Below are 23,989 nucleotides of genomic sequence, written 5' to 3'. Positions count from 1 at the left end.
GCCCAGGCACCAGGGCAGCCGCGGCTCGGGTGGTGCTTGCCGTCTTCCCGTGGGCTGGTTACTCTCCACTGTGGGGGTAAAGAAACAGCCCCTGTGAGGGACATGACTTTCAGAGTGACAAGGACGCACCCAGGCTGAGAGCATCCTGGAAGCTCCCAGGAGTCCTCTGTTTCCCGGGCTAGTCACAGGGGCGACTTCTGGGGAGCCTGGGGATGTCAGAGAGCCTGGATAGTATGCATTGGTCTTTGCAAATTTCATTCCTAAGTGCCACTGACGGAATGCAGTGTGATAAACTGAGAACTGAAAAGCGGTGCACGCTGCACCACTGGCTTCTGTCCCTGCTTGCCTCTGAGAGCTGCTTAACCCACTGTTCCTCAGTTTCCCCTTCTGCTGAACAGTGTGCTATGGAGGTTTGGGTCACAGGCCTTGATTTGAATCTTGATCTCTTACCTTTTCTTTTCTTCTTCTTCTTCATCATGGTACTGAGCATTGAACCCAGGGTCTTCACACTGAACTGTGTCCCTAGCCATTTTTGGTTTGGTGTGTGTGTATATATTTGTTTGTTTTGAGACAGGGTCTCACAGTGTATTTTAGGCTGGCCTTGAACTCGCTTTGTAGCCCAAGCTGGCCTTGAACTTGTGGCAATCCTCTTGCCTCAGCTGGCATTACAGGTATGCAATACCTCACCCAGACTCCATCCCTTCTTGTATTTTTTATTGTGAGACAGGGTCTTACTCAGTTGCCAAGGTTGCTCTTAAACATGCAATCCTCCTGCATTGGCCCCCCCAACAGTGCTTAGAATTTAGGGGTGTACCACTGGGTTCATATCGTGACTTTACATGTTACTGGCTGAGTGACCTGGTCCCGCCTATGGTATAAGAATGATTGTTCCCACCTGTGTCCTTGGGGTGAAACTGTGGCACATGGCTACCACTCTGTGTTCTCAGGAGGTCTCCTGAGAACCTCAGGGGTAGCTGCTAGTGGTGACCCAGGGTTCTCCCTATGGAGGCCCAAGGTTGGACCTCGAGAAGAATTTTCCAAGGGGCTGGGGATTTAGCTCAGTGGCATAAGCACCTGCCTTGCAAGCAGGCAGTTGTGAGTTCAATCCCTGGTACCGGAAAAAAAGAAAAAAAAAAAAACCATTAAAAAAAAAAAAAGAATTTTCCAGCAGGAAGTGGCACTTCTGCATCCCCTGAAGCAAGCTCTCAGAAGCAGTGGCTCATAGGCTCCTTGTGCTCCACAGGGCACAGGCAGAAGATAGAAGACCAGACCAAGGTGTTCCCTGACCGCTTCGGGGACCTGGACCGACTGCGCATGCGGATGACGCCAAGCACGCCCAGCCCCCGGGGCTCGATCAGCGCTACAAGCCACTTCAGCAGCCAGGCCCAGACCCCTATCCAAGGTAAGGAACGGTGGGGACTGCAGGGGGGCAGGGTGGTCCGTGTGTCCCCAGAGCTCCTTCCCAACATCACTCACTGCCTTTGTTTTATGGAAAAGGCAGCTGACGCCTTTCCCACCTCAGATGTCTAGACCTTCTTCATTCATTCACTCTGTAAACATATACATTGGACCCCAGTAATAAGCCAGAGCAGACAGAGCCCTTGCCCCTGAGCTTGACCCCTCCTGGCGGAGGTGGGGTGAGTCCTGCAGCACCTGTATGGAAACCAGGCCCGATGGTCCACGAGGCAGAAGCAGCGCGTCCCCACTTTGTACACAGTGCCCCACCCCAGCCTCCACGAACTCGTCAGGAAGTGGAGTGAGAGTTGGGGTCCCTGCCCAGGACGGAGTTCATGTCCAGTGACATTACTGCACTCAGATAAACTGGAGACACTTAAAGAGTTGCCAGCGCTGGGGAACCGTCAGGGAGGCACGGAGGCAGGAAGGCACCAGGCCTGGGTTTGTGTCCCATGGCCTGGATGAAGGCAGTGGGCATGGCCAAGGCTGACCTCGGGCAAGAGACACCTGGCTCCTGACCAGGTCAGGCATGCCAGTGGTTACTGAGCAAAGCTCAGGGGCTGTGCAGGGGCTGTGCGCAGCTGGCACTCGGGCCAGGCTGCTGTGGGGCTCTCAGCTGCAGCCCAGGCCACAGCCTGAGGCCCGATCTCAGTTCACCAGGACCTGGCCAGAGCCCATTTGGCAGATGAGTTACATCCACCCTTGGGTCACAGAGCCTGTCAGTGCCGGGGTCTAGAGTCCCCCTCCTGTTCTGTACTTCTGCAGGCCTGAGAAGGAGACCTAGGTCAGGAAAAGCCCAGGTGGAGTTGCGCATGGCTCCTGCTTGTCCCCAGCCTCCTCACCCCTCTACCTGCTGTGCTGAGCTGGGCCAACTGGGACCTTGCTCAGGGAGGGCTGGTCTGGGCCCTTGCCATGTGCCAGGCTTGACACAGCCCCTACAATGCAGAGAAGGCCCCTCCGTAGTAACCCAGGCTCAGGAAGTAGGGACCCAAGGGAAAGAGAGGCCCAGCCCAGCCTCTGAATCCATGGCCAGCAAGTTTGAGACACACAGCTCCTGAACCCTGGGGAGCTCTGGGGAGTCTGGCCTAGAGAGGTGCTGGGAGTAGCACCTCTGGGTGGCAAGTAGTTCCTGCTCCTGTCCCCACAGACCAGCATCAGTCAAGTTAAAGAAGCCCACCATGCTGGGTCTTTCTCTGCCTTTAGCCACGCCAGACTAACAGTGTTGGAGCCAGGCCAGGGAAGCCCAAGTCCAGCAGGGCCATGCAAAGCTTCCTGTCCACCAGCTGTCATAGAAGGAAAGCCACATCCTCCCCTTCATGGTTGGGTAGGGATAGTTCGGTCAGTGCCCATGGGAGCTAGAGCCCAAGCCTCCACCTGGGCAGTGAGGAGAGGAGGTCCAGTCCCCGGGGATGGAGCTGACCCAGTCCTCCTGCTTGGGCATCCTGAGATAAGCTCTCCACCCCTGTTAGCCACCCTGCAGCCCTGGCCCCTGGAAGTCCCACCTCTATCTAGGTCTGTTCCCTTTGAGATGAGAGAAAGATCCCTTAACACCCAGGCCAGGGAGAAGCATGAACTTTGCAGCCGGGTACTGCTGGTCAGGAGCTGTGGCTCTGCCTTGCATTGACTGTGTGACTGTAGGCAAATCACTTAACCTGTCTGAGCCTCAGTCTTCTCGTCTGTCAGGAAGTCCCTCTGCAAAGGGCAGCCCCAGGTGTGAGGGGCTTGGCTCCCTGGCCTTCTCTCCTGATGAGCCCAGGCTCTGCGTTCAGGGCCCATCCTGAGGTTGCCCTCAGGATGCCCCACGACCACTTCCCTTTGATCCCCACCCCCAGCTTTGGTCACTGGCAAGCAGTGCCAGGACCCCAGCCCCTGTATATCCCAGGCTACAGCCCCTGGCTGCAGTCGCCCACAATGGGGGCTTCTCACTGCTCAAAGGGCCCATTCAGCCACCACAGCAGCTGCTGGGCAATTTGGAGAAGAAAATAAACATTTCCTTCCACTGTTGGGATTGGCTGCTGGGCAGGGGCCCGGCCAGCTCAGGTTTCCTGGGGTGAGGTGTGGGGGGCCTTGAGGAAGCTACTGGGGGCCTGAGGGAGAGCCCAGGAGGGGACAAGGCAGGGCCAGGCATCTCTGACAGCTGGCCACACACTAGGCCCAGGGCCTCCTGTTCCCAGGGCACAGCCCCACTGTCCCTCCCACTCCCTGCTTAGGTTCCTGGCAGGTGACAGCGCTGCCTGCGCTCTGCCCAGCATTCAGCCTCTGCCTCCTCCTTGCCTGGCTCAGGTACCCGCTACCCTGTGTCCTTGGGTGTGGGTGCCCTGCCATGCAGCTCCAAGGCTGGTGGAGCAGCTGGGACCTCCTAGGGAGGGTGCTAGAGGGCACTCTCTCCCCACGTAGCTAGCAGCACACCTGTGGTCCCCCAGGCCAGCGCCCTGCCAAGGAGCAGGCTCCAGCTTACCCATCAGGCCCAGAGCTCTGGGAAGTAACACAGCTCACCTGGGGTCACCTCCACCTCTGGGAAAGAGGAGGATCAAGAGACCCAGGCCTCCATCCCCCAGACGTAGGTGGCTCCAACCCTGCATGGCCAGGGCAGAGCTTGCTCTCCTGGGACTTTTCCAAGCCCCTCTTCTTTGGTGGCCGAGACAGGGGGGTTGGGCCAGTCTCCTCCTGAGCCCTCATCTACCTGGCCAAAGTCCAAGGGAGGCCCAGAGTAAGGGCCTTGCCTCTCTAGGTCCCAAGTGGACCCATCCTGGGGACCCAGAGCAGAAAGCATCACAGCTATAGCAACAGGCAAAGCCTTGAGAGCCTACCCTGTGCCAACTCCCTGCTGAGCTCTTCAAGTGTGTCAGTCAACTCAGTCCTTACAGACTGCTACAGTCCTACAAGACTGACGCACAGAGCGCTTGAGTGACCTGTCTAGGGACACATGGCATCCATAGTAAGTGTCAAAACCAGGATAGCTGCCCAGCTCCAGAGACCACGTAGTTATACAGCTACTGAATATATGCTGGGGCTCAGGACCAGAACCCTGGGGGTTTGTGCCATGTGGCCCTTCTCGCCTCACTCTCTCTGGGTCTCCATGTTCCCATCTTCTAATCTAAAAGAGTTAAATTCAGTCCCAAAGTCCATTTAAATGGCAAGATTTGGGGGACTGTGATTACAGAAATTGATGGTAGAGGCTGGAGCACCTAGGTCTTGGAACCCACCAAGGAACCAGACTCCTGGAGAAGCCCTGGCTGGGCACTCTGGGACCCCCAATACCTCGGCTGGTCTTTCATGCTGCTGCTGGGGTGGGTGAGGGTAGACTCTGCTTAGTGCAGGGCCAGCTGACTGCAGCCTGCAGGACAGCCGCAGTGACATAGGTCGGGATCAAGGGAGACAGGCAGGTGATGTGGCCCTAGCACCTACATCAAGTGCCAGCCAGGATTCTACCTGAGCTGTAGCTGTAGCTGGGCAGGAGAGGCGTGGCCATGGCACACACGAAACCCAGAAGAGTAGAAAGACCTCATGATGAGTTCCGGTCCTTTCTGTGCAGTATCAGGAGAATCAGCCTCTCTCTGCCTCAGTTTCCTGATCTGCAGAGGTAGAGTCCAGCCCCCAGGCCCACAGGGCTACTGCCACCTTTGCACCGTCCTGGTCTTCTCTTAGTAACCCTATCCTCAGCCTAGGCTCTGCTGACCCCGTGCTCCCGCAGAGGAGGGGTCTCCATCAGGGTGTGGTCTCCCAGGAACCTGCTTGCTGAGTGGGGCTGTACTGGGTGTCTTGGCATCAGGGCCCGAAGAGCAGGGCACCAGGAAGCTCCAGTGTCATGGTCGGGGTGTGAGACAGAACCCCAGGGTCACGCTTCTGGCCCTGGGGTCATCTGCTGCTACAACTGACCCTCCTCCTTGCTGTCCCGCAGGCACCTCGGACCTGAACCCCTTCTCCGATCCCCGCCAGTTTGACCGTTCCTTCACGCTCACGGAGAGCCGCTTCCCTGACCCCAGGATGCATTACCCGGGCGCCATGTCGGCTGCCTTCCCCTACAGCGCCACGCCCTCGGGCACCAGCATCGGCAGCCTCAGCGTGACAGGCATGCCGGCCACCAGCCGCTTCCACCACACCTACCTCCCGCCGCCCTACCCCGGGGCCACGCAGAGCCAGAACGGGCCCTTCCAGGCCAACCCAGCGCCCTACCACCTCTACTACGGCGCCTCCTCGGGCTCCTACCAGTTCTCCATGGTGGCCGGCGGGGGCAGTGGCGGTGGTGAGCGCTCACCCACCCGCATGCTGACCTCCTGCCCCAGCAGCACCGTCCCCGTGGCCACCGGCAACCTCATGAACCCCAGTCTGGGCCAGGGTGACGGCGTGGAGGCTGACGGCAGTCACAGCAACTCACCCACAGCCTTGGGCACCCCGGGCCGCGTGGACGAGGCCGTGTGGCGGCCCTACTGACCCCGCTTGCCCACCTGAGGCTGGTTGACGCCCCGAGGAGGCAACTCAGTGCTCCCACAAGGACTGGCCCACTGCAAGGCTCCAGGCAGCAGTGGGACTTCTGCTCCCGTGCAGCCAGGGCCCCCGGAGCCCCAGAACTGCAGTGGCTCAGAGAGGACCCATCCAGCCACATCTTTGTACAGATGGGGACCCTGTTCCCAGCCCGTATGCTGGTCATCTCATCCCACACTCCCATGGGAAACTCCTGTCACCTCCCCTGAACCACCTTCCTGTCTCCAGCTAGACCCAGGGTCATCTTCATCCCAAGAAGGGGTCTCACCCTGGGGGTCAGCCCCAGCCCCAAGGAAGAGGTCCCCAGACCACACCTTCCTCAGCTGCCCTGCCCTGTGGGCAGCTCAGTCTGCTTTGTACCCATTGAGTCAGATCTGAAAGCACCCCTTGAGAGGGGTCCCCTCACTGAGAGATGGGGCAGCACACCGCTGGCCGGGGCCTGAGCATGCACCTGAGCAGGCCCCCAGCTCTGCTCCCCACCCTTGCTAGTGGCTCAGAAGCCCCTGACCCATCTCAACTGCCTGGGGCACCAGGCCCCAGAGCCAGCTGGCTGTGGTGGCAGTGCCCTGGCACAGGAAAGGGCCTTTCAGACCACCTTCCACACACGTGTCCAGCTCGTGGTGACCCCTCTGCTCTCAGGGAGGAGTCTCATTGTTCCCATTTGCTGAGAGAACCTGGAAATCCCTCGGGTCCCAGCAGAAAGCACTGAGGTGTGGCCTGATGAGTCAGGTCTGTGCCCTGTCACTTAGGTCCAGTGGGGCTCTGTCCCACCTGCTGGCATTACCCAGCCAACTCTTCCAGTCCCTACCGCATAACTCTAGCCTGTCTGCTCTCCTAAACCAAACAGTATTGAACCAAAACCAGTTTTTAAAAGTGATTTTAGAGAAATCAGTTTCAGTTACACATTTTTGAACCTGAGGCCTCCAGCAGGTAGTGCTCTGGGCTTGTGAACACACAGATCTCACACACACACACACACACACACACACACACACACACACACACACACACTCCTGCCAATGTGCAGTTGTCAGGAAACCACCTCCTCCGGGAGAGGGGGGAACAGATATGGAACCCCATGTCTGTGCTCTGAGACATTTGTCCCAGAGACCGAGTGGGCACTGCTGGGCTGGGTGGGATGTGGGAGGAGGGTGCAGGCTGTGTCATGGCCCCAGCCTTGGCTCAGGACCCCGGTTCAGAGGCCAGATGTTTCCCCTGCACCTTGCAGATGGGAACGCAAGGGTCTTTGAGCTGAGCTCTTGAGTGGAAAAGGTTGGACACCATGTGATTTCATAGCTTTCATCCACATCCTCTGTGGATGTGGAAATGCCCCCACTAGTGCTCCATCGTGGTGGTCTGTGTCATAGCCAATGTCTCACCAGCCTACCCCAGCTGTGGAACAGCTAGATGCATTCCCCTGCGGGCCAGGAAGTTCCAGGGATCCTGCTCAGACCTCTCCTGTTGCAGCTTCTCTTGTCCTCACTGGAAAACAAAATGTGCCACCTTCCCAAAAGAGCGGTGGCGGGGCTCCTGCCAACTCCCTGCCCCTGGGGGCCTCTGCCCCTTCTCAGGAAGTAGCCACAGAATCCACATCCCTCCCACCTGCTTCACTCCCTCCCACGGCTAGCGAGGGATACACCCTGGTGTGCCCAGTACTTTGTAGCCCTTCCTGATGCCCAAGCCCTGAGCAGGGCAGGACAGGACATAAATGGATCTCTGCCCTCTCTCATCCCCTTGGTGAGCAGTGATGGCGGCTGGGTGAGGGGGCACGGACTTCCAGGCTGGTGAGAATGGGTCCTGATTTGCAAGGTACACACACACACACACACACACTGAGGTAGAAAGCACAAGAAAAGAACAGGATTTTGATGTCTGTGTAAGCCTGTTTGTGGTGGGTGCAGACCCTTTGTGACATATTGTCATGCTGAGGTACCCAAATCTGCTGTGCTCACATCTTCCAGAAAAGCGTCCCAAGCCGGGGGGTGGGGGGTGGAGCCGCTTTGCACTATCATTTGCTTGGTGTGTTTGTGTCTCGTGCACAATCTGCTTGTACAGTAAACTGTCTGTCTTCTGTACTATTTAACTGTAAAATGGAATTTTGACTGGTTTGTGAGTAATATAACAGATGTGTTGAATGATCTCCCAGACTCGGGCTGTGCGTGGGGCCAGTGGGTGGGAGCCCTCCTGCCCTTGTGCAGGCAAGAAAAGGGGGCAGGGCCGAGCTGCAGCTGGGGAGACCCCACTTGGCCTGCTTTCATCCAGCTGTCAGGAATGCCCCTGTCACCTCCCGGCCCAAAGACAGCAGACAAGTCCTGGCTCACCCAGGCCCAGGGAAGAGCATTATACCCAGCTTGCTCCCAGGCCTGGGGAGGGCCCCGCCAGGGTTGGTGTGCATGAACACTGGAACGAGCTGGCAACCGTGAGAGCCCCAGAGCAGGCAGCCACTAGGCACCCCTGCTTTACAGGTGAGGGGACAGGCACAGCACTGGGGGCCTGGGCTCCACATTTCCTTGGAGTACTGTGACAGATGGGACCACAGCAGGGTGATAGTGTGGGGACCTGGCCTGATAAACCCCTTCTCACCCCAGCAGGGAACCCCACACACACACCCACACCCACGTGTGGACCTGGGCCTGGGCATCGGGATGTGTAAGGGGAATTTTTGTAACGTAGACTGTGTTTGAGTGACATGTACTGAGAACCTAGTCCCAGGCTCAGCCCTGTTCAGCCTAACCCAGATCCTAGCAGGAAGTTCCCAGCCAACACCCTGACCATCCCCACCCAGCCTGGACTCCTGGACTCGGCCCCCAGGGTGGCAAGTTCCTGAGGAGTGGGGTCCTCCAGAGCCCCCCACACACACCGCATCTCCCCCACAGGCGTGTCCTCCGCTGAGTGAGCAGAGCTGATCACTCTGCTTCTGTTCCTGTTTACTTTGGGTCACTTTGTAGGGAATGATGGTCCCTCCCACGGCTGGTGGGCGAGAGCTGTGGCCTCCACAGCCTCTGACTTAAGCCTGCATCACCTGTACCCCACTGGACAAGGAGAAACTTGGACTCCCTAAGTTCCAGGCTTGGCAGAGATGTTGCACTGAGAGGAAGTGGCCTGCAGATGGCAGCAGGGGCAGGCTTCAGCCAGCGGCAGGTGGAGGGAGGGGCCTCCTCTCGATCTGGACCCCTGCCTTGTCCCTGACTGCATCTCCATAAACAGCCCCCTGGAGCCCCCAGTTTGGCCCTGGGTTCAACTCTCAACTGCACCAAACATCCCACTAGGCCACGCCTGGAATGAGGAACACACTTCAGGGGTCATCCACTTTGGAGCCCTACCTGGAATGAGCCATTAAATGGGGTAGGTGGCCCTGGGGAAGCTCTGAGGCCTTGGAGAGCCAGATGAGGGCCGCATCCCCCTTCCCCAGCTGCACCCGTGCTCCAAGCTGGGAAAGCCAGGAGACCCAGATTCCATGTTTCCTATTTTGAGTTTGGCAGCTAAGTGCACACAATTTATGTATTTATATCCATCATGGGGAGCCTGTCTGTACCCAGGCTAGAGGAACCCTGTAAGTAAACGGTGGGCAGGTACCAGCTGCTTTGTGCGGCCACCTCCCTGATGGCACCCTAAATGCTTGGAAGCTCGCAGCAGACTCTTCTGTATCCTAAGGATGCTGGGGCGCTGGGCCAGTGTCTTCCAGACGGCAGCCAGACCTCATTCAGTCCCTCACCAGCCACAACCCCAGGTGCTGACACCAGGAAGGGCAGGATGAAAGTCTCAGCCGCCCCCCCAGGCACCCAGGGCTCGCAGGCAGGCGTGAAGGCCAGTTAGGAGTGGGGTGGGGTGAGGCCAGCCTAGGAGACCCTAGCGGAGCGCCCTCCCCTTAGCAGGTGGGGAGGGAAGCAGAAACCCACTGGGCCTTCAAAGCAGAGAGGGTCAGTGCGCAGAGGCTGCAGAGCACGGTGGGGATGGAGAGAACAAGGGCCCAGTGAGTGAGGCGTGCGCTGCAGGGGTGTTCTCAAGCCATGGGAGGAGGAGCTGACAGTCTGACAGACAGCTCAGCACCAAAGTCACAGCAAGGACACCACTGGTGCTGCAACACTGAGGTTCAGCATTTCTCACCTGCACAGAGCTAGTAGCATTTCACAGAGTCGCTGGGGACAGGGTCTTAGTCACAGCCTTTGTTGTTATGAAGTTAGTCCAAGCCTGACCCCCACTCCACAAGTCTTTAGCAAAACCGTATGCCGTGCCTCAGTTTCCCCATGATAGCACTCTGACCACATAGGTGGTCACAAGCACCCTAGAGAAGCCCAAGGCTTACAACTGGGCCAGCTGCACACTGTCCCCTGGGGTCTAAAGCTGTAGAGGTTGTGAGTCTAAGCGTTCTGTGTTCTATGTATTGCATTTTATTTCTTTATTTTTATTTATCTATTTTTGTCTTTGTGAGACAGGATTTCATTAAGCAGTTCAGGCTGGCCTTAAAATCCTCTCTGTAGCCCAGGCAGGCCTCAAACTCTCAGCAATCCTCCTGCCTCAGCCTCCCGAGTGCTAGGATTACAGGCGTGCGCCACCATGACCAGATATATTACATTTTAATAACATTTTAACACTAGATAAGGCATAGTCATAAAAGAAATAATAGATGATACAAAATCTCCAGAAGAATACACAATTACTGATAATCCTAGCCCACCAAAGACAACCAATCACTGTCAATAGTTTGGGTTTTCCCCTATATTCAAAACTTTCCTTTTTATAAATCTATAAACACTTTTTAGGAATAAACATTTTTCTAGCCAGATTCATATTGTATTTAGTTTATTAATTAACATAATTTAAAGACTTTAAAGCCTAGAATGAAACCACTGGAAAAATGGCATTGTAGCTGTTTTCTATTTGCTTTTCTTCTGTCTTTCTGTAATTTCCAAGTTTTCTAACCAAACACATCTGTCAGGAGTACAACAAACTTAGCTTCTAGACATTTTTTCTTATCTGTTTATTCATTCATTGAGACATGGTCTCACTACGTGTAAAAGAGGCCAACCTCAAACACTTGACCTCCTGCCTCACCTTCCCAAGGACCTGGGATCACAACGGTGTGCCGCAGTGCCCGGCAATTCCTAGGCTGATAAATATCCTAGCAGATTTTGATGGTGTATACCTGTAGTCCTAGCACTTGGGAGGCTGAGGCAGGAGGTTCACTTGAGCCTCAGAGTCTGAGACCAGACTTAGCAGAGCGGCCAGACCCCTTCTCAAAAACAAAAACAGGCAGCAGAGTTCAAGATCATGCTGGCACCAATACATCTGTCATTCACGGAAGTGTCGCCTCCTCCAGGTGGCCTGTGTGGTACTCACCCACATGCTGGGCCCTTTCTTTTTTTTTTTTTGTCTTTTTCATTTTTACCGGTACCAGGGATTGAACTCACGACCGCCTACTTGCAAGGCAGGTGCTTATGCCGCTGAGCTAAATCCCCAGCCCCTGCTTTACCTTTCTCTTTGTAATGATAGCAGCTAAGGCTTAGGATGCCAGGAACTGTTTTATCTCACCCTGCATTGCTCAGCCATGATCAGCCCATGATCTCCATTTCACAAATGAGGAAACTGAGGAGCCAGGACAGAACTGCACCCTCATCCCAATAAAGGCAGAGCAATAGCCAGAAAGGTTGAGTTTCAATTTCCTACCCACTAGCAGGTGTGGTGGTGCACACCAGTAATACCAGCAGTGCTCGGGTGGGAGGCTGAGGCAGGAGATCACTGTGTGTCTGAGGCCAGCCTGGCCACACAGCAAGGCCGTGTCTCAAAATTAATTAATTTCCCACCAGCCGCAGGAACTGGAAGCAGGTTGGAGTGAAGCTCAGTAGTAGAGCACGTGCTAGGCAGATGGGGGACAATGGCTTCCATCCACAGCCCCCCAAAATAAGTAAGTAAATAAAGATATTGGAAGCTCAAAGTGAGACTAAATTTGGCTTTAGAGGGAACGGTGACATTTCTCACATTCCTGTGTTTGTGACTCATGACATCAAGGGAGAAAAAGAAAGAAATGAGGAAATGTCTTTTCTTTTCTTTTTATTTAAAGCAGGTATCAAACTCATGACCTCACGCTTGCCAGGCAGGCCCTGTGCTACCGAGCTACAGTCCCAGCCCAGAATATCTTTGCTCAAAACCAGAAGCAAAAGACAGAAATGGGGGCGTGGCCCAGTGGTGGGGCAGGAGGCCTGGACTTCACCTCCAGCTTTGCAAACAAAAACATTTTTTTGAAGCAAAAACACCCATTTATGGTCCTTCTGGTGCTGAGAGGCATCTGCCTACCTTTCTGAGTCTTGATTCTAGGATTTCACACAGCAGGAAACGGGTCACTATCTGTGTATCCCTGAGTGACCCCCTGGGCCTGTCCCACCCCAGGGGTGCATGGAGAAGAGACCTCCCTGAGAGTCCTGGGTGCTTCCCAGCACTCCTGGGAATATCTGCTGAGGCCCAGCCTTTCCAACCTCAAACTGGTTCTATTTTCTTTCCCATGAAAATAACTCAGTCCTACATCACTGACGCCTGAAATTAGAAAAATACGAGGGCTGTATTATCATAAAATGAGTTTAACACAGCGGGGCCCTCTGGGTGGCTCTGCAGCCACCCCTCCCAGTCACGGCCCCTGGAAATGCTCAGAGGGACAAGAAATTTGGTTTTCATTAACGGCAAATGTGAGGAGTTCTGTGGCTCTGAATGGACCTTTGATTCTGGCTGGCGGTGGCCTCTTTCCAGGGCCCGGTGAGTTTTGTTTTGTTTTGTTTTTTTCATGTAAAATGGGCCAGGCCCTTCCAGCTTATATCTCCCTGGACTACAGGGGAACTGGGTAACACCCCAACCTCCTGATTTCTAAAGTCAACAGCTGGGCCCGGCAGGAGAGGCCACCAAGACCATTCCCCTTTATTGATGCTGGGGCTTTTATTAAAAATGCTGTTTCCCTGAGATCTGAGTCAGACCCAACAAGAAGGCCAGCTAGTGAGGGGCCTGGAGGACCTTCCCTACCCAGAGGACAGACCCCTTGACCTGCCTTCTCCCAGCCCAGTGACGCCCAGGAATGGCCTATTGTCTGGATTCTCCAAGGCAAATCTCATTTCTTCCCTCCTCTGTCTGCTCCAAGTGGAAGAACATTAATCTGCTTTTCAGTCACTCGTCAGAGTGTTTAACTAAGCATCTGCTTACTTCATTGCTCCGTGCTTAGGATGGAGCTGGGTGAAGTCAGACAACATCCTTAGCCCCATAGAGCCTTCCCTGTGGTTGGGGAGAAAGGCCAGAAGCAAACGAATATATCACAGGTAGGGTTCCCATTGTATAAAAAATTAAACAGGGCGAAGTGATGAAGGAAAACCAGGGTTGCTAGGCAACCTCTTCTAAGGTGACCCAAGTTGGTCTGTGGGATGTCAAGGTGATCAAGGACACTGCCACAGATGCTGCTGCAAGCCACTAATTCCCTCTCTGCAAGGCATCCTGCTGCTCAGCCCATGCCCAGAAGGTTCCACAGTGCTGCATAGTGAAGCTTGACAAACCCCAGGAGGAGGGTCCCCAGGGTCTTCCACAGCGAGAGCTTGTCTTCAGGAAAGCCGTTTCTCACGGCTGCTGCACCCCCACCCCGAGACTCTCCGCTGGCTGGGCTTCCCATCGTGAGCTGGGATGTCTGAGCTGTGAAAGTGGCACAAGGGCCTTTGGAATCAGGACTACGCAGGTGCAGAGGGTGCAGAAGGTGACACAAAGGCACCAGAGCCACGTGGCACCTACTTCTGTGGAATCTGTACCTGTCTCTCAGCACTGTGAGCCCCCATCCAGAAAGATACACTCCTGAACACTGCAATCCCGGATGCTGAGATCCCTAGTCCAAAATCCCCGAATCAGCAGATGGTGATGTCAGATGATACTTCCTAAAAGCCAAAATCTCAAAACCTCAAAACCTCAAAATCCCACAAAATCTCAAAACCACAATTCCTATAGAAAATCGAATTCTGAGCAAAAAGATGAGTGTGTTCGGCAGCGCACAGGACAGGGCATCACGCAAGGAGAATCAAACGCCCAGGAACCAGGGAAAGCCTAACTCTGGATGTACCTGACACGTTTCCAAGGGAAACTAGCTGTGCATATGCTTAATGACCTGGGCTCTTGTGGACACCTCTGCACCACTCTCCGTGTCTATACCACTGACATATTTTGCTAAATGTCATATTTTTGGTTAAGGCTGTTTTAGGAGAAAATGTTGGATTTTATTCTGTTTTTATTGTTTGTTTTTGAAACAAGGTCTCGCTGTGTAGTGCAAGCTGGCCTTGAATTTGCTTATGTAGCCCAGGCTGGCCTCGAACTCACATAATCCTCCTGCCTCAGCCTCCCGAGTGCTACAATTACAGGAGTACACCACTGTGCCTGGCTGAGCCTTGAGATTTGAACATTAAGCATTATGGTGCTCAGGATTGTCTTTTTCAGGATTACAGCTCTGAATCCATAACACACAGCTCAGACCCCTAACAGAGTCAGCAGAGGGATAAGGACTCAGGGCCAGCTCCTGAGGTAGCGTGTGGTGTGACATCAGCGGAGTAGTCATCTCTGATTGTGAGGAGGACGGGGCCTCACTGGTGTCCGCAGTAACTCGTGAGCGGGGAAGTGGGTGGTCTGGGAACAGGGTCTGAGACAGCACATGGGCCAAGCTGGCCAAGAAGGGACAGTTCTGTCCAGGGCTCCAGAGGACTCTCCATCCGAGGACACCCACCCTCACACTCCCATCAGGTGAGTCCTCCCAGAGACCCTGGGGCTGAGTCCTGAGTCCCTGCGTCTGTCCTGGTTGCAGTGGGCTGCATGCGGGGGCACCCAGCTCAGGCTGGGAGGAAAGGATTCCTGGGAGTGGGAGCCCTCCTTGCCCTCCTGCATCCCTCCCCTCCTCCCTTCCTTCCTCCCCTCCTTCCTTTAGTCCTCTCTCCTGTCCTCCCTCCCTTCCTTCTTCTGCACTAAGTTGACTTTGGTCAATACACCGAAACTAGTGGACACCTTGACAATGACTCAAACATCTCTTCCCTGCAAGGTCCTTTGGGAAATGGCTGGGACCACACATTGGCCCCCAAAATGGCATTTTATGCCTGAATTGAGCCTTCCTGTTCAGAGCTGCTGGCCTGCAGTGCACGTGGTTCACACAGCGTGGCCCATGATATTCAGATGCATGTCAGAAAGTCACCTGGAGGGGGCTGGGGATTTAGCTCAGCGGCATAAGCGCCTGCCTTACAAGCAGGCAGTCGTGAGTTCAATCCCTGGTACCGATAAAAAGGAAAAAAACAAAAACAAAAACAAAAAAAAAGACAGTCACCTGGAGAAGCTGAGGGCACTGAGATAGGGGCTTTGTCTTCAATGCAGACATGGCCCAGCCTGGCCCGAAGTGGTAGGGGTGCTTCCCGAGGGAAATGAGGCTCTTAAAGCTCTCATCTTCCCTGTGGACAGGCACTGAGCTCATGTGAACCCATTGGTCACCACCGTGCTAAGGGAGCCCCAAGGGGACACAAATGACAGAGCAGTATGTGTGGGGGGAACAGAGCAGATCCTTCAAGGGACCTCAGATGCAAGGTCACAGACGACCCAAAGTAGGACTCACAGAGAAGCAGTATCTTTAGCATTGCCTCGTAGGCTGAATTGGAGAATGTCCCCTCCAAATTCACATCCTACTGGGAACCTCAGAATGTGAATTTACTTAGGGAAAGGTCAGTGTGGGTGTGATTAGTTAAGCTGAGCTTGCCTACTTTGTGATGTTGGGGATCACGCCATTGGGGTTCAGTGCTGCCAATTTTTTTTTTTTTTGTCTTTTGAAGCAGGGTCTCACTATGCAGTTCAGATAGTTTTGAGCCCACTTTGTAGCCCAGGGTGGTCTCGAACTCACAATGATCCTCCTGTCTCAGCCCCCCTGGAGTACTGGGAATATAGGCATGCGCCATCATGCCCAGTTTTTAACTGCCAACATCTTGACTTTGGACTTTTGGCCTCCAGAATTGTGGGATAACACATTTGTATTGTTCTGGGCTTCCAGCTGTGGCACTTTGTTATGGCAGCCCTAGGAAGCAAATAGACCCGGGGGCATCTGGGTGAGGGAGAAGAGGCAGGGTGTTGGGACAGTGGGCCGACAAGCTGGCACCATGGACATTTGGCCAGAAAGATGCAGAAGGACATTTATGCTCCAAATGCAAAATGAGAGAAAGAAAACCACACTTCCACAGCGTTCCTTGTGGTGAGAAGCTGTGATCCCACCGAGGAAAGGACCAGGTCCAGGTGTGGGCAGCAGCGCCATTAGTCTAGGCTAGAAAACACACCCAGGTGCTCCGGAGGTTGTTTTTGGAATTGCATCTGGCTGAAGGGGAGCATCGAGGAGCCCAGCAGCTGGACTGAACCCAGTTAGAGGAAGAGAGGAGAGCAGCTGGTACCAGAGAAGAGGTGGTGGGATGAAGGGGTACAGGGGCGAGTCCCTCTCCTTGGTTCCAGAGACCCCTTGGCCATGAATGCATGTGGGAGGGGCAGAGGGGAGCCTGGGGGGGTCCTGCCTCGTTGGACCCCTGGATCGGCATCCAGTGGTTCTTCCTCATCAGCACTGGCATCTTGGGCTGAATAGAGTAGTTCCCCAGATCAAATAAAACACTTGGGGGCTGGGGATTTAGCTCAGCGGCATAAGCACCTGCCTTGCAAGCAGGCAGTCGTGAGTTCGATCCCCAGTACCAATAAAAAGGAAAAAGACAAAAAAAGAAAAGAAAACATTTGAGGAAAAAAGCACTGTTTTATCTCTCTTTGTCTCTCTGTCTGTCTCTGTTTGTCTGTCTGTCTGTCTCTCTCTCACCAAGGGCCTCCTATGTACTAATAAAGTGCTTTACCAGTATGCTGCATCCACTGGCCTTTTTAAAAAAATTATTTCCAGATGTCCCCATTCCTAATTACTTTTATTTTGAGACAACACTCTGGGAGGTTGAAGAAAATCCTGCACAACTTAACAATTTAGTAAAATCTCATCTCAAAATAAGAAATGAAAAGGACTGGGAATGTAGCTCAGTGTGAATATCCTGCACTCAGTCTATAGTACTGAAAAAATTTTTCAAAAAAAGAGGCTAAAAATTTTAAATAAAGCCCCCTGTGAGCCAACAGAAGTCAGGGGAGAACCAGGAAGCCACATCCTGCCCTGTGAGTCAGCAGCAGGCACTCATGCCAGCTGTGGGAGGTCCAGGAACCCAAGCCTGCCATGAGCCAGCAGAAGTCACACTGGCCAGAGGAGAACCAAGAAATCACACATCACCACCATCACCACCACCCGGGAGCCAGCCAGTGCACCAGGGAGCAGGAAAGAAGAGCGCCCCTCACCCCCATAAGCAACCAGCTGATTCAGAGGAACACAGGCTGAGATGATAGCAACTGAAGTAAAACAATTTGTCACTTGCATTGTTTGCTTGATTTTGCAGGCCTCAACCAGTAGTCTATGCAACTATTTAGAAGATAACAAGAGGCATTGTTAATTTCCTATTATCTTGTTTTGAAATCCTGTATCACTTTCATTGCTTTATTTTGGTTGGTTCTATTTTGTTGTATTTTGTTTGGTTTTAGCAGGTCCTCAAAATGTTACCATAAAATCCAGCAATTCTCTTTTCTAGGTATACGCCCCAAGTGACTGAAAACATGTAACCCCCAAGCGTTGGTACACAATCATTTACAGCAGCACTGTTAACACTAGCTAAAAGAGAGAAGAACCCAAATGTCCACCCAGTGGGTTAAGGAGCACAGTGTGATAATAATGCTACTCAGCCACTAAAACGGAAGTCACAACAGAGATGCACCCTGAAAGCATTGGAAGTGAAAGAGCCAGGCACGAAAGACCACTCATTATGTGACTCCATTTATACAAATTATCCAGAATTGTTAAATTCATTGCAGTACAAAGTAGGTTCGCAGTTACCAGGGGCTGTGGGAAGGGAGAAGAAAAGTGACTGCTTATGGCTCCAGGCTCTCCTCTGGGCATTTTAGAACAAATAGAGGTGACGGTCACACAGCACCGTGTACACCCATTAGACCGAAAATCAGTGAAAGTGGAAAAGGAAACCACTAGAGAAGAATCAATAAACCAAAACTGGTTTGTTGAAAACATCAATACTATGGAAAGTCTTCTAGAGAGACTTGGGGAGAAAAAGAGGATATAAGCTACTAATATCAGAAAGACAGGAGATGCCACTGCAGGTTTCATTGACAGTAGGTGTAAAAAAGAATGCTATGAACAACTTTATGCCCATAAATGTGAAAACTGATGTGAAATGATCAATTTCTCAAAGATGCAATCTGCCTAAATTCATAAAAGAAGTAGTAGACTATCTGAATAGACCAGATAGAATTTATCCCAAGTATGTAAGATTGATTTAACATTTGAAAATCAATTAGTATAATCCATGACATCAATATGTTAAAAAAAGAAAAATCATTTGACCGTTTACATAAATGAAGAAAAAAGCTTTTTTTTCTTTGTCTTTTTCCTTTTTATCAGTACCAGGAATCAAACTCACGACCACCTGCTTGCAAGGCAGGTGCTTATGCCGCTGAGCTAAATCCCCAGCCCCAAGAAAAACTCTTTGGACAAAATCTGACACCCATATATGTTTTAAATAAATAAATGCTGAATGTGGTGGCACACACCTATAATACCAGCACTTGGGAGGCTGAGGCAGGAAGAGCACCATGAGTTCAAGGCCAGCCTGGGCTACATAGTGAGTTCAAAGCTGGTCTAAACTACATGGCAAGACCCTGTACCAACCAAAAAAACCAAAAAATTTTTAAAGGAATAAAACGTGATACATCAATGTATGCTTGTGTCATCAATGTAATATATACTGGTACATGTAATAACATGGATACACCTTAAAAATATTCTATGTGAAAGAAAAAACTACACATGTTGTGAGCTTCCATGATGTAAAGTGTCCAGAATAGATAAATCTAGAGACAGAAGTAAATTACCAATTGCTACAAAGGGAAGGAATAAGCTGTGACTACTAAAAATTGCAAAGGATTTTTGGGGGGAAGCAATGAGAATATTCTAGAATCAGTGGTGATGGTCACATGACCTTTTAGTAACTATAGGGAATATCACAGTTATGGTTTGTGTTTAAATGTCTCCCCAAAGCCTCATGCAATCATGGAGGTGGTTGAATCTAGTGTTTATGATTGGTTCATAGTCTACCGCTGGGATTGGTGGTGTGAGCGCTCACTTGCCCAGGGGCAGGGAGCTGGCATACAGTATAAGAGAGGGAAGGAGGCATGCCTTCCATTTTGCCCTTTCCATTCTATGGCTTGCGGCCGCCATGACGGTTGCCCCTCAGCCACGTCACCCTTCTTTGGAGCCAGCTGAATATGGACTGAAACCTCCAAAAACTGTAAACTAAATAAGCCTTTCCTTCCTTCATTTTGGGTGTCAAATACTTTGTCTTAGCAATAGAGAAAAGTAACCAAGACAGTCATTGAACTGCACACAATAAAGGAGTTAATTTTGTTTTGAAAAAGAATCATTTTGAAGTCTGGAGAACACGGAGCCAAGCTGGGTTAACAGAGACATTTACTCTGCATGATAGCAGAGTTTCTGGCTCATAGGCAGAACAATGAGCTAGTGCCACCATTCTCAAATTTTAGTTTTCAGCCAAAATTTTTTTTGAGACAGTCTTGCTAAATTTTCCAAACTGGGCTCAACATCCTGATCCTCCTGCTTTAGCATCCTGGCATGCAGAGAGTTATGGGTGTGAGCCACCACACCCTGCGCAGTTTCTGATTTCCTGAGTAAAGTCTGAGAATTTGCATTTCTAAATTCTCAAGTGATGCTCTAGTCCTTGGGTCAGACTTTGTGAATTATTTCACGTGAGGTGTTCCTCTATGCATAGCCCCAAGCAAAAGCTGAATACCACACAAGCTCGGTTCAATTATTCCCATAACCTGCCATCATGATCTGCCAAACTAGGAACATTATCTTATTTTCCAAGTGGGGAAATTGAGGTTCAAAATAGAATAGTAACTTCTGAATGTCAAGAGAAGGTCAGGACATGGCAGAGTTGGGAACGCAGGTCTTGCAGCCACTGGCTGAAGGCTGTTCCATGGGACTAGCCCAGTCCGCTGCCCCCTGAATCCCGCCTCTCACTGCATTCCCAGGGAACATCTTCTCTCCCAGCGCCTTCTGATATTGCATCCAGGCCTGCGCAGCCTGGCCCTGGATTCACTTTCCTCTCGATGTTCTTTCTGCCCCCCCCCCAAGGCAGCCCCCTGCTCCCTCTGAAGCTGGCCAGATCCTGCTGCCACTCCCTGCCCAGCTCTGGGTCCCAGGCCTTAGCCCCAGCAGGTCGGGTCCAGATAGAACAGCCTGAACCAGTTCACAGAAGGCTAAGTCCTGAGGTCTGTAAAGAGATTCCTTAGATGTGCTCACAAATAACCCCGAAAAGCTCACTCAAAGCCACTGTCCATTGGTGTCACATTTGCTGCTGGCCTTTGTACAGAAAGTGGTTTCCCCAAAGGCAGGCTGCAGAACCGAGGCTCCGATTCCCCTGGCCTTTCAAAGCTTCTCGGTCAACGATTACCTGGACATTCTTTCCGTGCCAGTGTGTTCTGAGCTCTGGAAACACAGTTTGGGATGAAACCCCAATTGCAGGAGCTCCCAGGGAACATGCAGGAGTAGGCGGCTCTCTAGTCATTGGGGGGTGTGTCCAAGGTCCTGCCCTTTGATTGGCCCCTGAGGGCGCCGCCCACTCTGTATCTATGCTCAAGGGCAGCCTGCATTAGAGAAGTTTCCCACTTTGTCTCGCCCTCAGGTGCACAGACACCTGAAGGGATGAGATGACCTTCTCCAAGAGGCTTAATTATCAAGACAGCTGCTTTGAGGAGAACTGCTCATAACACAAAGGTGCTCCCCCGTATTTCGGTGATTCCAGGGGCTGATTTTTCACATTTTGAGGTCTCTGGCGTTAGGGTGTGTCGTCCATAGCCGTTGAAGCTATTGTTGGCAGGGCTCTCTGGAGGAGCTGTTACTGCCTGCCCATGCTAGACATCCAGTCTGCAGGGGATTCCGTGGCTTGGAAGAACCCCTGGAGACAACAGGACAGTGCTCTTTCTAGGTATAGAAACCAGTGGGCGTGGGGTTGTGGGTAGGAGGCAGGGAGGCTGGAAGCAGCACGTCAAGCAGTGGTCCTCATAGACCCTGCCACACAATGGCCCAGCCAGTGCCAGTGGCTCTTTGTGTTTGCTGGGGGAACTTTTTAGGAAACACTGAATCAAGAGGTGCCAGGAGCTCAGAGGAGCTTGTGGGGTTCCCCAAATCACTCTCCTGACCCAGTCGGAGCACCACAACCGTGTGCTGGCAAGCCAGTGTCGTGCTGGCCAATTTCCACCATGTAAATACTCTCACGATAGCTGATTTTAAGCCAATGGTTTAAAAATGGGTTTGCAAAATTCCTGAATATCTAACAATAAGTCTTTGTTGAGCGAGTGTGAGCTGGCTCCAGCCCACCATGGATTGTGGACCTGCACGTTCACATGGGTAGAGTATCAAGTGCCCTATGCTTTGAGAGCTTTATTATATGTAAGCTCTGCCTCAATAAAATACTTGGAGAGAGAGGCTTTGTCACCAGCACTTGGCTGGCACAGAGTGCAATACTATGAAAAAGCACAGGGTCTGGTTACCGAGGCAGACTCTGAAGGTTAGTGTGACATTGATTTTCACATAAACTTGCTTTCACACAAACCTATTTTCATACAAATTTTCCTCTTATGCGTCGACAAGAATGAGATTATATACAGGTGCACACATCTATGATGCATGTAAATCTAAAGGAATTCTTTAAGTACAAAATAAGAAAACCTAAGTGATAAAGTATTGCATCTTAATTTGTATTTCCTACAGTGTGCTTAGGACTGTGAGTCTATGTTCAATGATGTCATAGATTCGTTGGAATATAATATATATTTTTTTAAATGTTATGGGTGTTTTCAAGAACTGGTTGCAAACTGAGCCAGGAGACAAGACCAAGAGACAGGCTGTGTTGCTTTACTGCTGTGTGCCTCTGAACAAGGCAATCATCCTCTCTGGGTCTCTTTTCCCTGCTTTATAATAGGGATAGTCTTATCTGTTTTATGGACCGTTGTGAAGATTCAGTGAGCCTCTATGTGCAGAGTGATTTATCGTGTGCTTTACCTGCACAGCTAATGTCATTATTGTCACTACCTAGCCTTGCTGTGTCCCTCTCTGCACAGTGGACCCAAGTCCCAGGCTCACTGGGATGACGCACTGAACTAATGCTCAGAAACTGGGAAGCACTCTGCCGATTTAGGGACAGTCTACAGGTGGTGCAAGACAGACACACAGGCAGCACGTCAGGCCATCCAGACCATGACTGGGCGCTCAAAGCCTGAGCCCACTTCCACATGTGGAAACATCAGCCCATCGCACTCAGACCCGTCTCCCAACCTGGCCCCTCAGAATGGAGAAGTGGCCCTGGGAATGACCTTGTCAACTGTAGGGGGCTGACACAGGGCCTGGGACAGTAGCTGAGGGACCAGGCTGCAGCAGCTGAGCTGGAAACACTCCCGTGAGGCATCTCATGCAATCAGCCACTGCCCAGCTGCCCTGTGGCAAGACCACATGGCCTCCCAGTCAGAGAGGTTGTGTGAGATCACAGCACTGCCCCTCACTAGTCCAGTGGCCTTGGGACTCTCTCCTCTGGCCCTCACACTCTGCAGCTAGGAAGTGAGAAGGGTCATTATGTTAAGAGAATGATGTTAACTAACAATGCACACAAAACACTTAGCAGCCCAGCAGGCTGCATCTCTGTGGCTTGGTATTAATACCAGGGAGGCAAAGTCAAGCTTGCCAAGTTCCATACCCAACCAATCAGGTAAGACAGGCAGGGAAGTTCATGTTTAATACAGTGATCAATGCTAAGTGGAGAAGGGAGAGTGGGTAGATAAAAGGATACAGGACACTGTCACCCAACATGGGATGCAAGACCTTTCCTTGGAGTGCACATCTCCTCTGATGGGTAAAGGTGAGCTGACTGGTGGAGGTGTGGACATTTCTGGAAGATGATGACGTGGAGCCACACACAAAAAGCCTCCTGTACCAAAGGCAAACCCCTCATCTTTAGGTTGGGATAACAGGGGAATCAGTATTTCTTCCTCATTGTAAATTAAATGCTTCAGGACACTTCTGGGCTGAGTGGTGAGCAGCACAGAAACAGCCTCTTTGAGATTTGGTGTCTGAACACTAGAATATGGCGACACGGGGAAGAGAAGGAGGAGGGAAGCGAGTCCCAGGGCTGCAGCAGGGGTCTGAAGCCCACCGAGAGTGGAGAGAGAGACATGAATGCAGAAGGAGGAGGTGGCAAATGGTGCTTTCTCCCTCTCACTGCATGGGAGGAGGAGGGGCTCAAGCCTGCAGGTGCCTGGCCCTGAATCAAGGCCAGCAGCTTCCTGACACTGTTGGTTTCAAGCAGGAGCCTAAAGAGATGTCTTTCTATGTCCTGTTGGCCATTTCAGAACTTGGGCAGTGAAATGGTCAATTCATTAGAAAGAAACAGCTTGAAGCAACGCCCCCCCCCACCATGAGCAGCTGTGAATGTGGCAGGCTGTGGTGGCCCAGGATGGGAGCCAACAGCGTTTACTGGGGCCTGGAGTGCCCGGGAAACCAAGCAATCCCTCCCCCCTCCCCCCTACCTGTTTTGTTTTGTTGAACTTCAATATACATGAAAGTATGGACAGCTACTTTGAAGAGAACGAAAGACTCTACGACAGCCATCAGTAAGACTCTACGACAGCCATCAGTGACTTCCCTATTGTCTGGTTTTGAAGACCTAAAACACCTTCTTCATTCTGTTCAGATCAGTTTTATACTATGTTGTTTTGTATGAATTCTTTGTATGTGAAGACATGGACAACTATTTGAAAGAACACAAGAGACAATATGATAGATAGTGAAGATCTCAGGTCGTCTAGCTTTGAAATTTGTATCTCTTACATTGCTTTCTTATGTCCTATTTTGTTCTGTTTTTTT

The 23,989-nt window shown here is 51.9% G+C and overlaps 1 protein-coding gene and 1 non-coding gene across 4 annotated transcripts in view; both read left to right on the top strand.

Annotated features, from left to right (window-relative positions):
• The window catches only part of Runx3 (RUNX family transcription factor 3), a 57,333-nt gene extending 49,253 nt beyond the window's left edge, over positions 1 to 8,080 (top strand). For all 3 annotated transcript variants that reach the window (XM_063235786.1, XM_063235787.1, XM_003471323.4), the window contains 2 exons: positions 1,244 to 1,402; positions 5,357 to 8,080. In XM_063235786.1, coding sequence (XP_063091856.1) covers positions 1,244 to 1,402; positions 5,357 to 5,889 — 692 coding nt within the window. In that variant the 3' untranslated portion in view covers positions 5,890 to 8,080. The remainder of the gene's footprint in view (positions 1 to 1,243; positions 1,403 to 5,356) is intronic.
• A 15,301-nt stretch (positions 8,081 to 23,381) lies between these two features.
• LOC111757270 (small nucleolar RNA SNORA2/SNORA34 family) lies at positions 23,382 to 23,518 on the top strand. Its single transcript, XR_002791642.2, has one exon. It is a non-coding gene; the product is annotated as a small nucleolar RNA SNORA2/SNORA34 family (small nucleolar RNA).
• Positions 23,519 to 23,989: the final 471 nt, after the last annotated feature.

Source organism: Cavia porcellus, unplaced genomic scaffold (genome assembly GCF_034190915.1).
Source record: "Cavia porcellus strain 051 isolate PalLab524CR breed Dunkin Hartley unplaced genomic scaffold, mCavPor4.1 scaffold_25, whole genome shotgun sequence".
NCBI lineage: Eukaryota > Metazoa > Chordata > Mammalia > Rodentia > Caviidae > Cavia > Cavia porcellus.
This window is presented reverse-complemented; position numbering and strand designations above follow the sequence as displayed.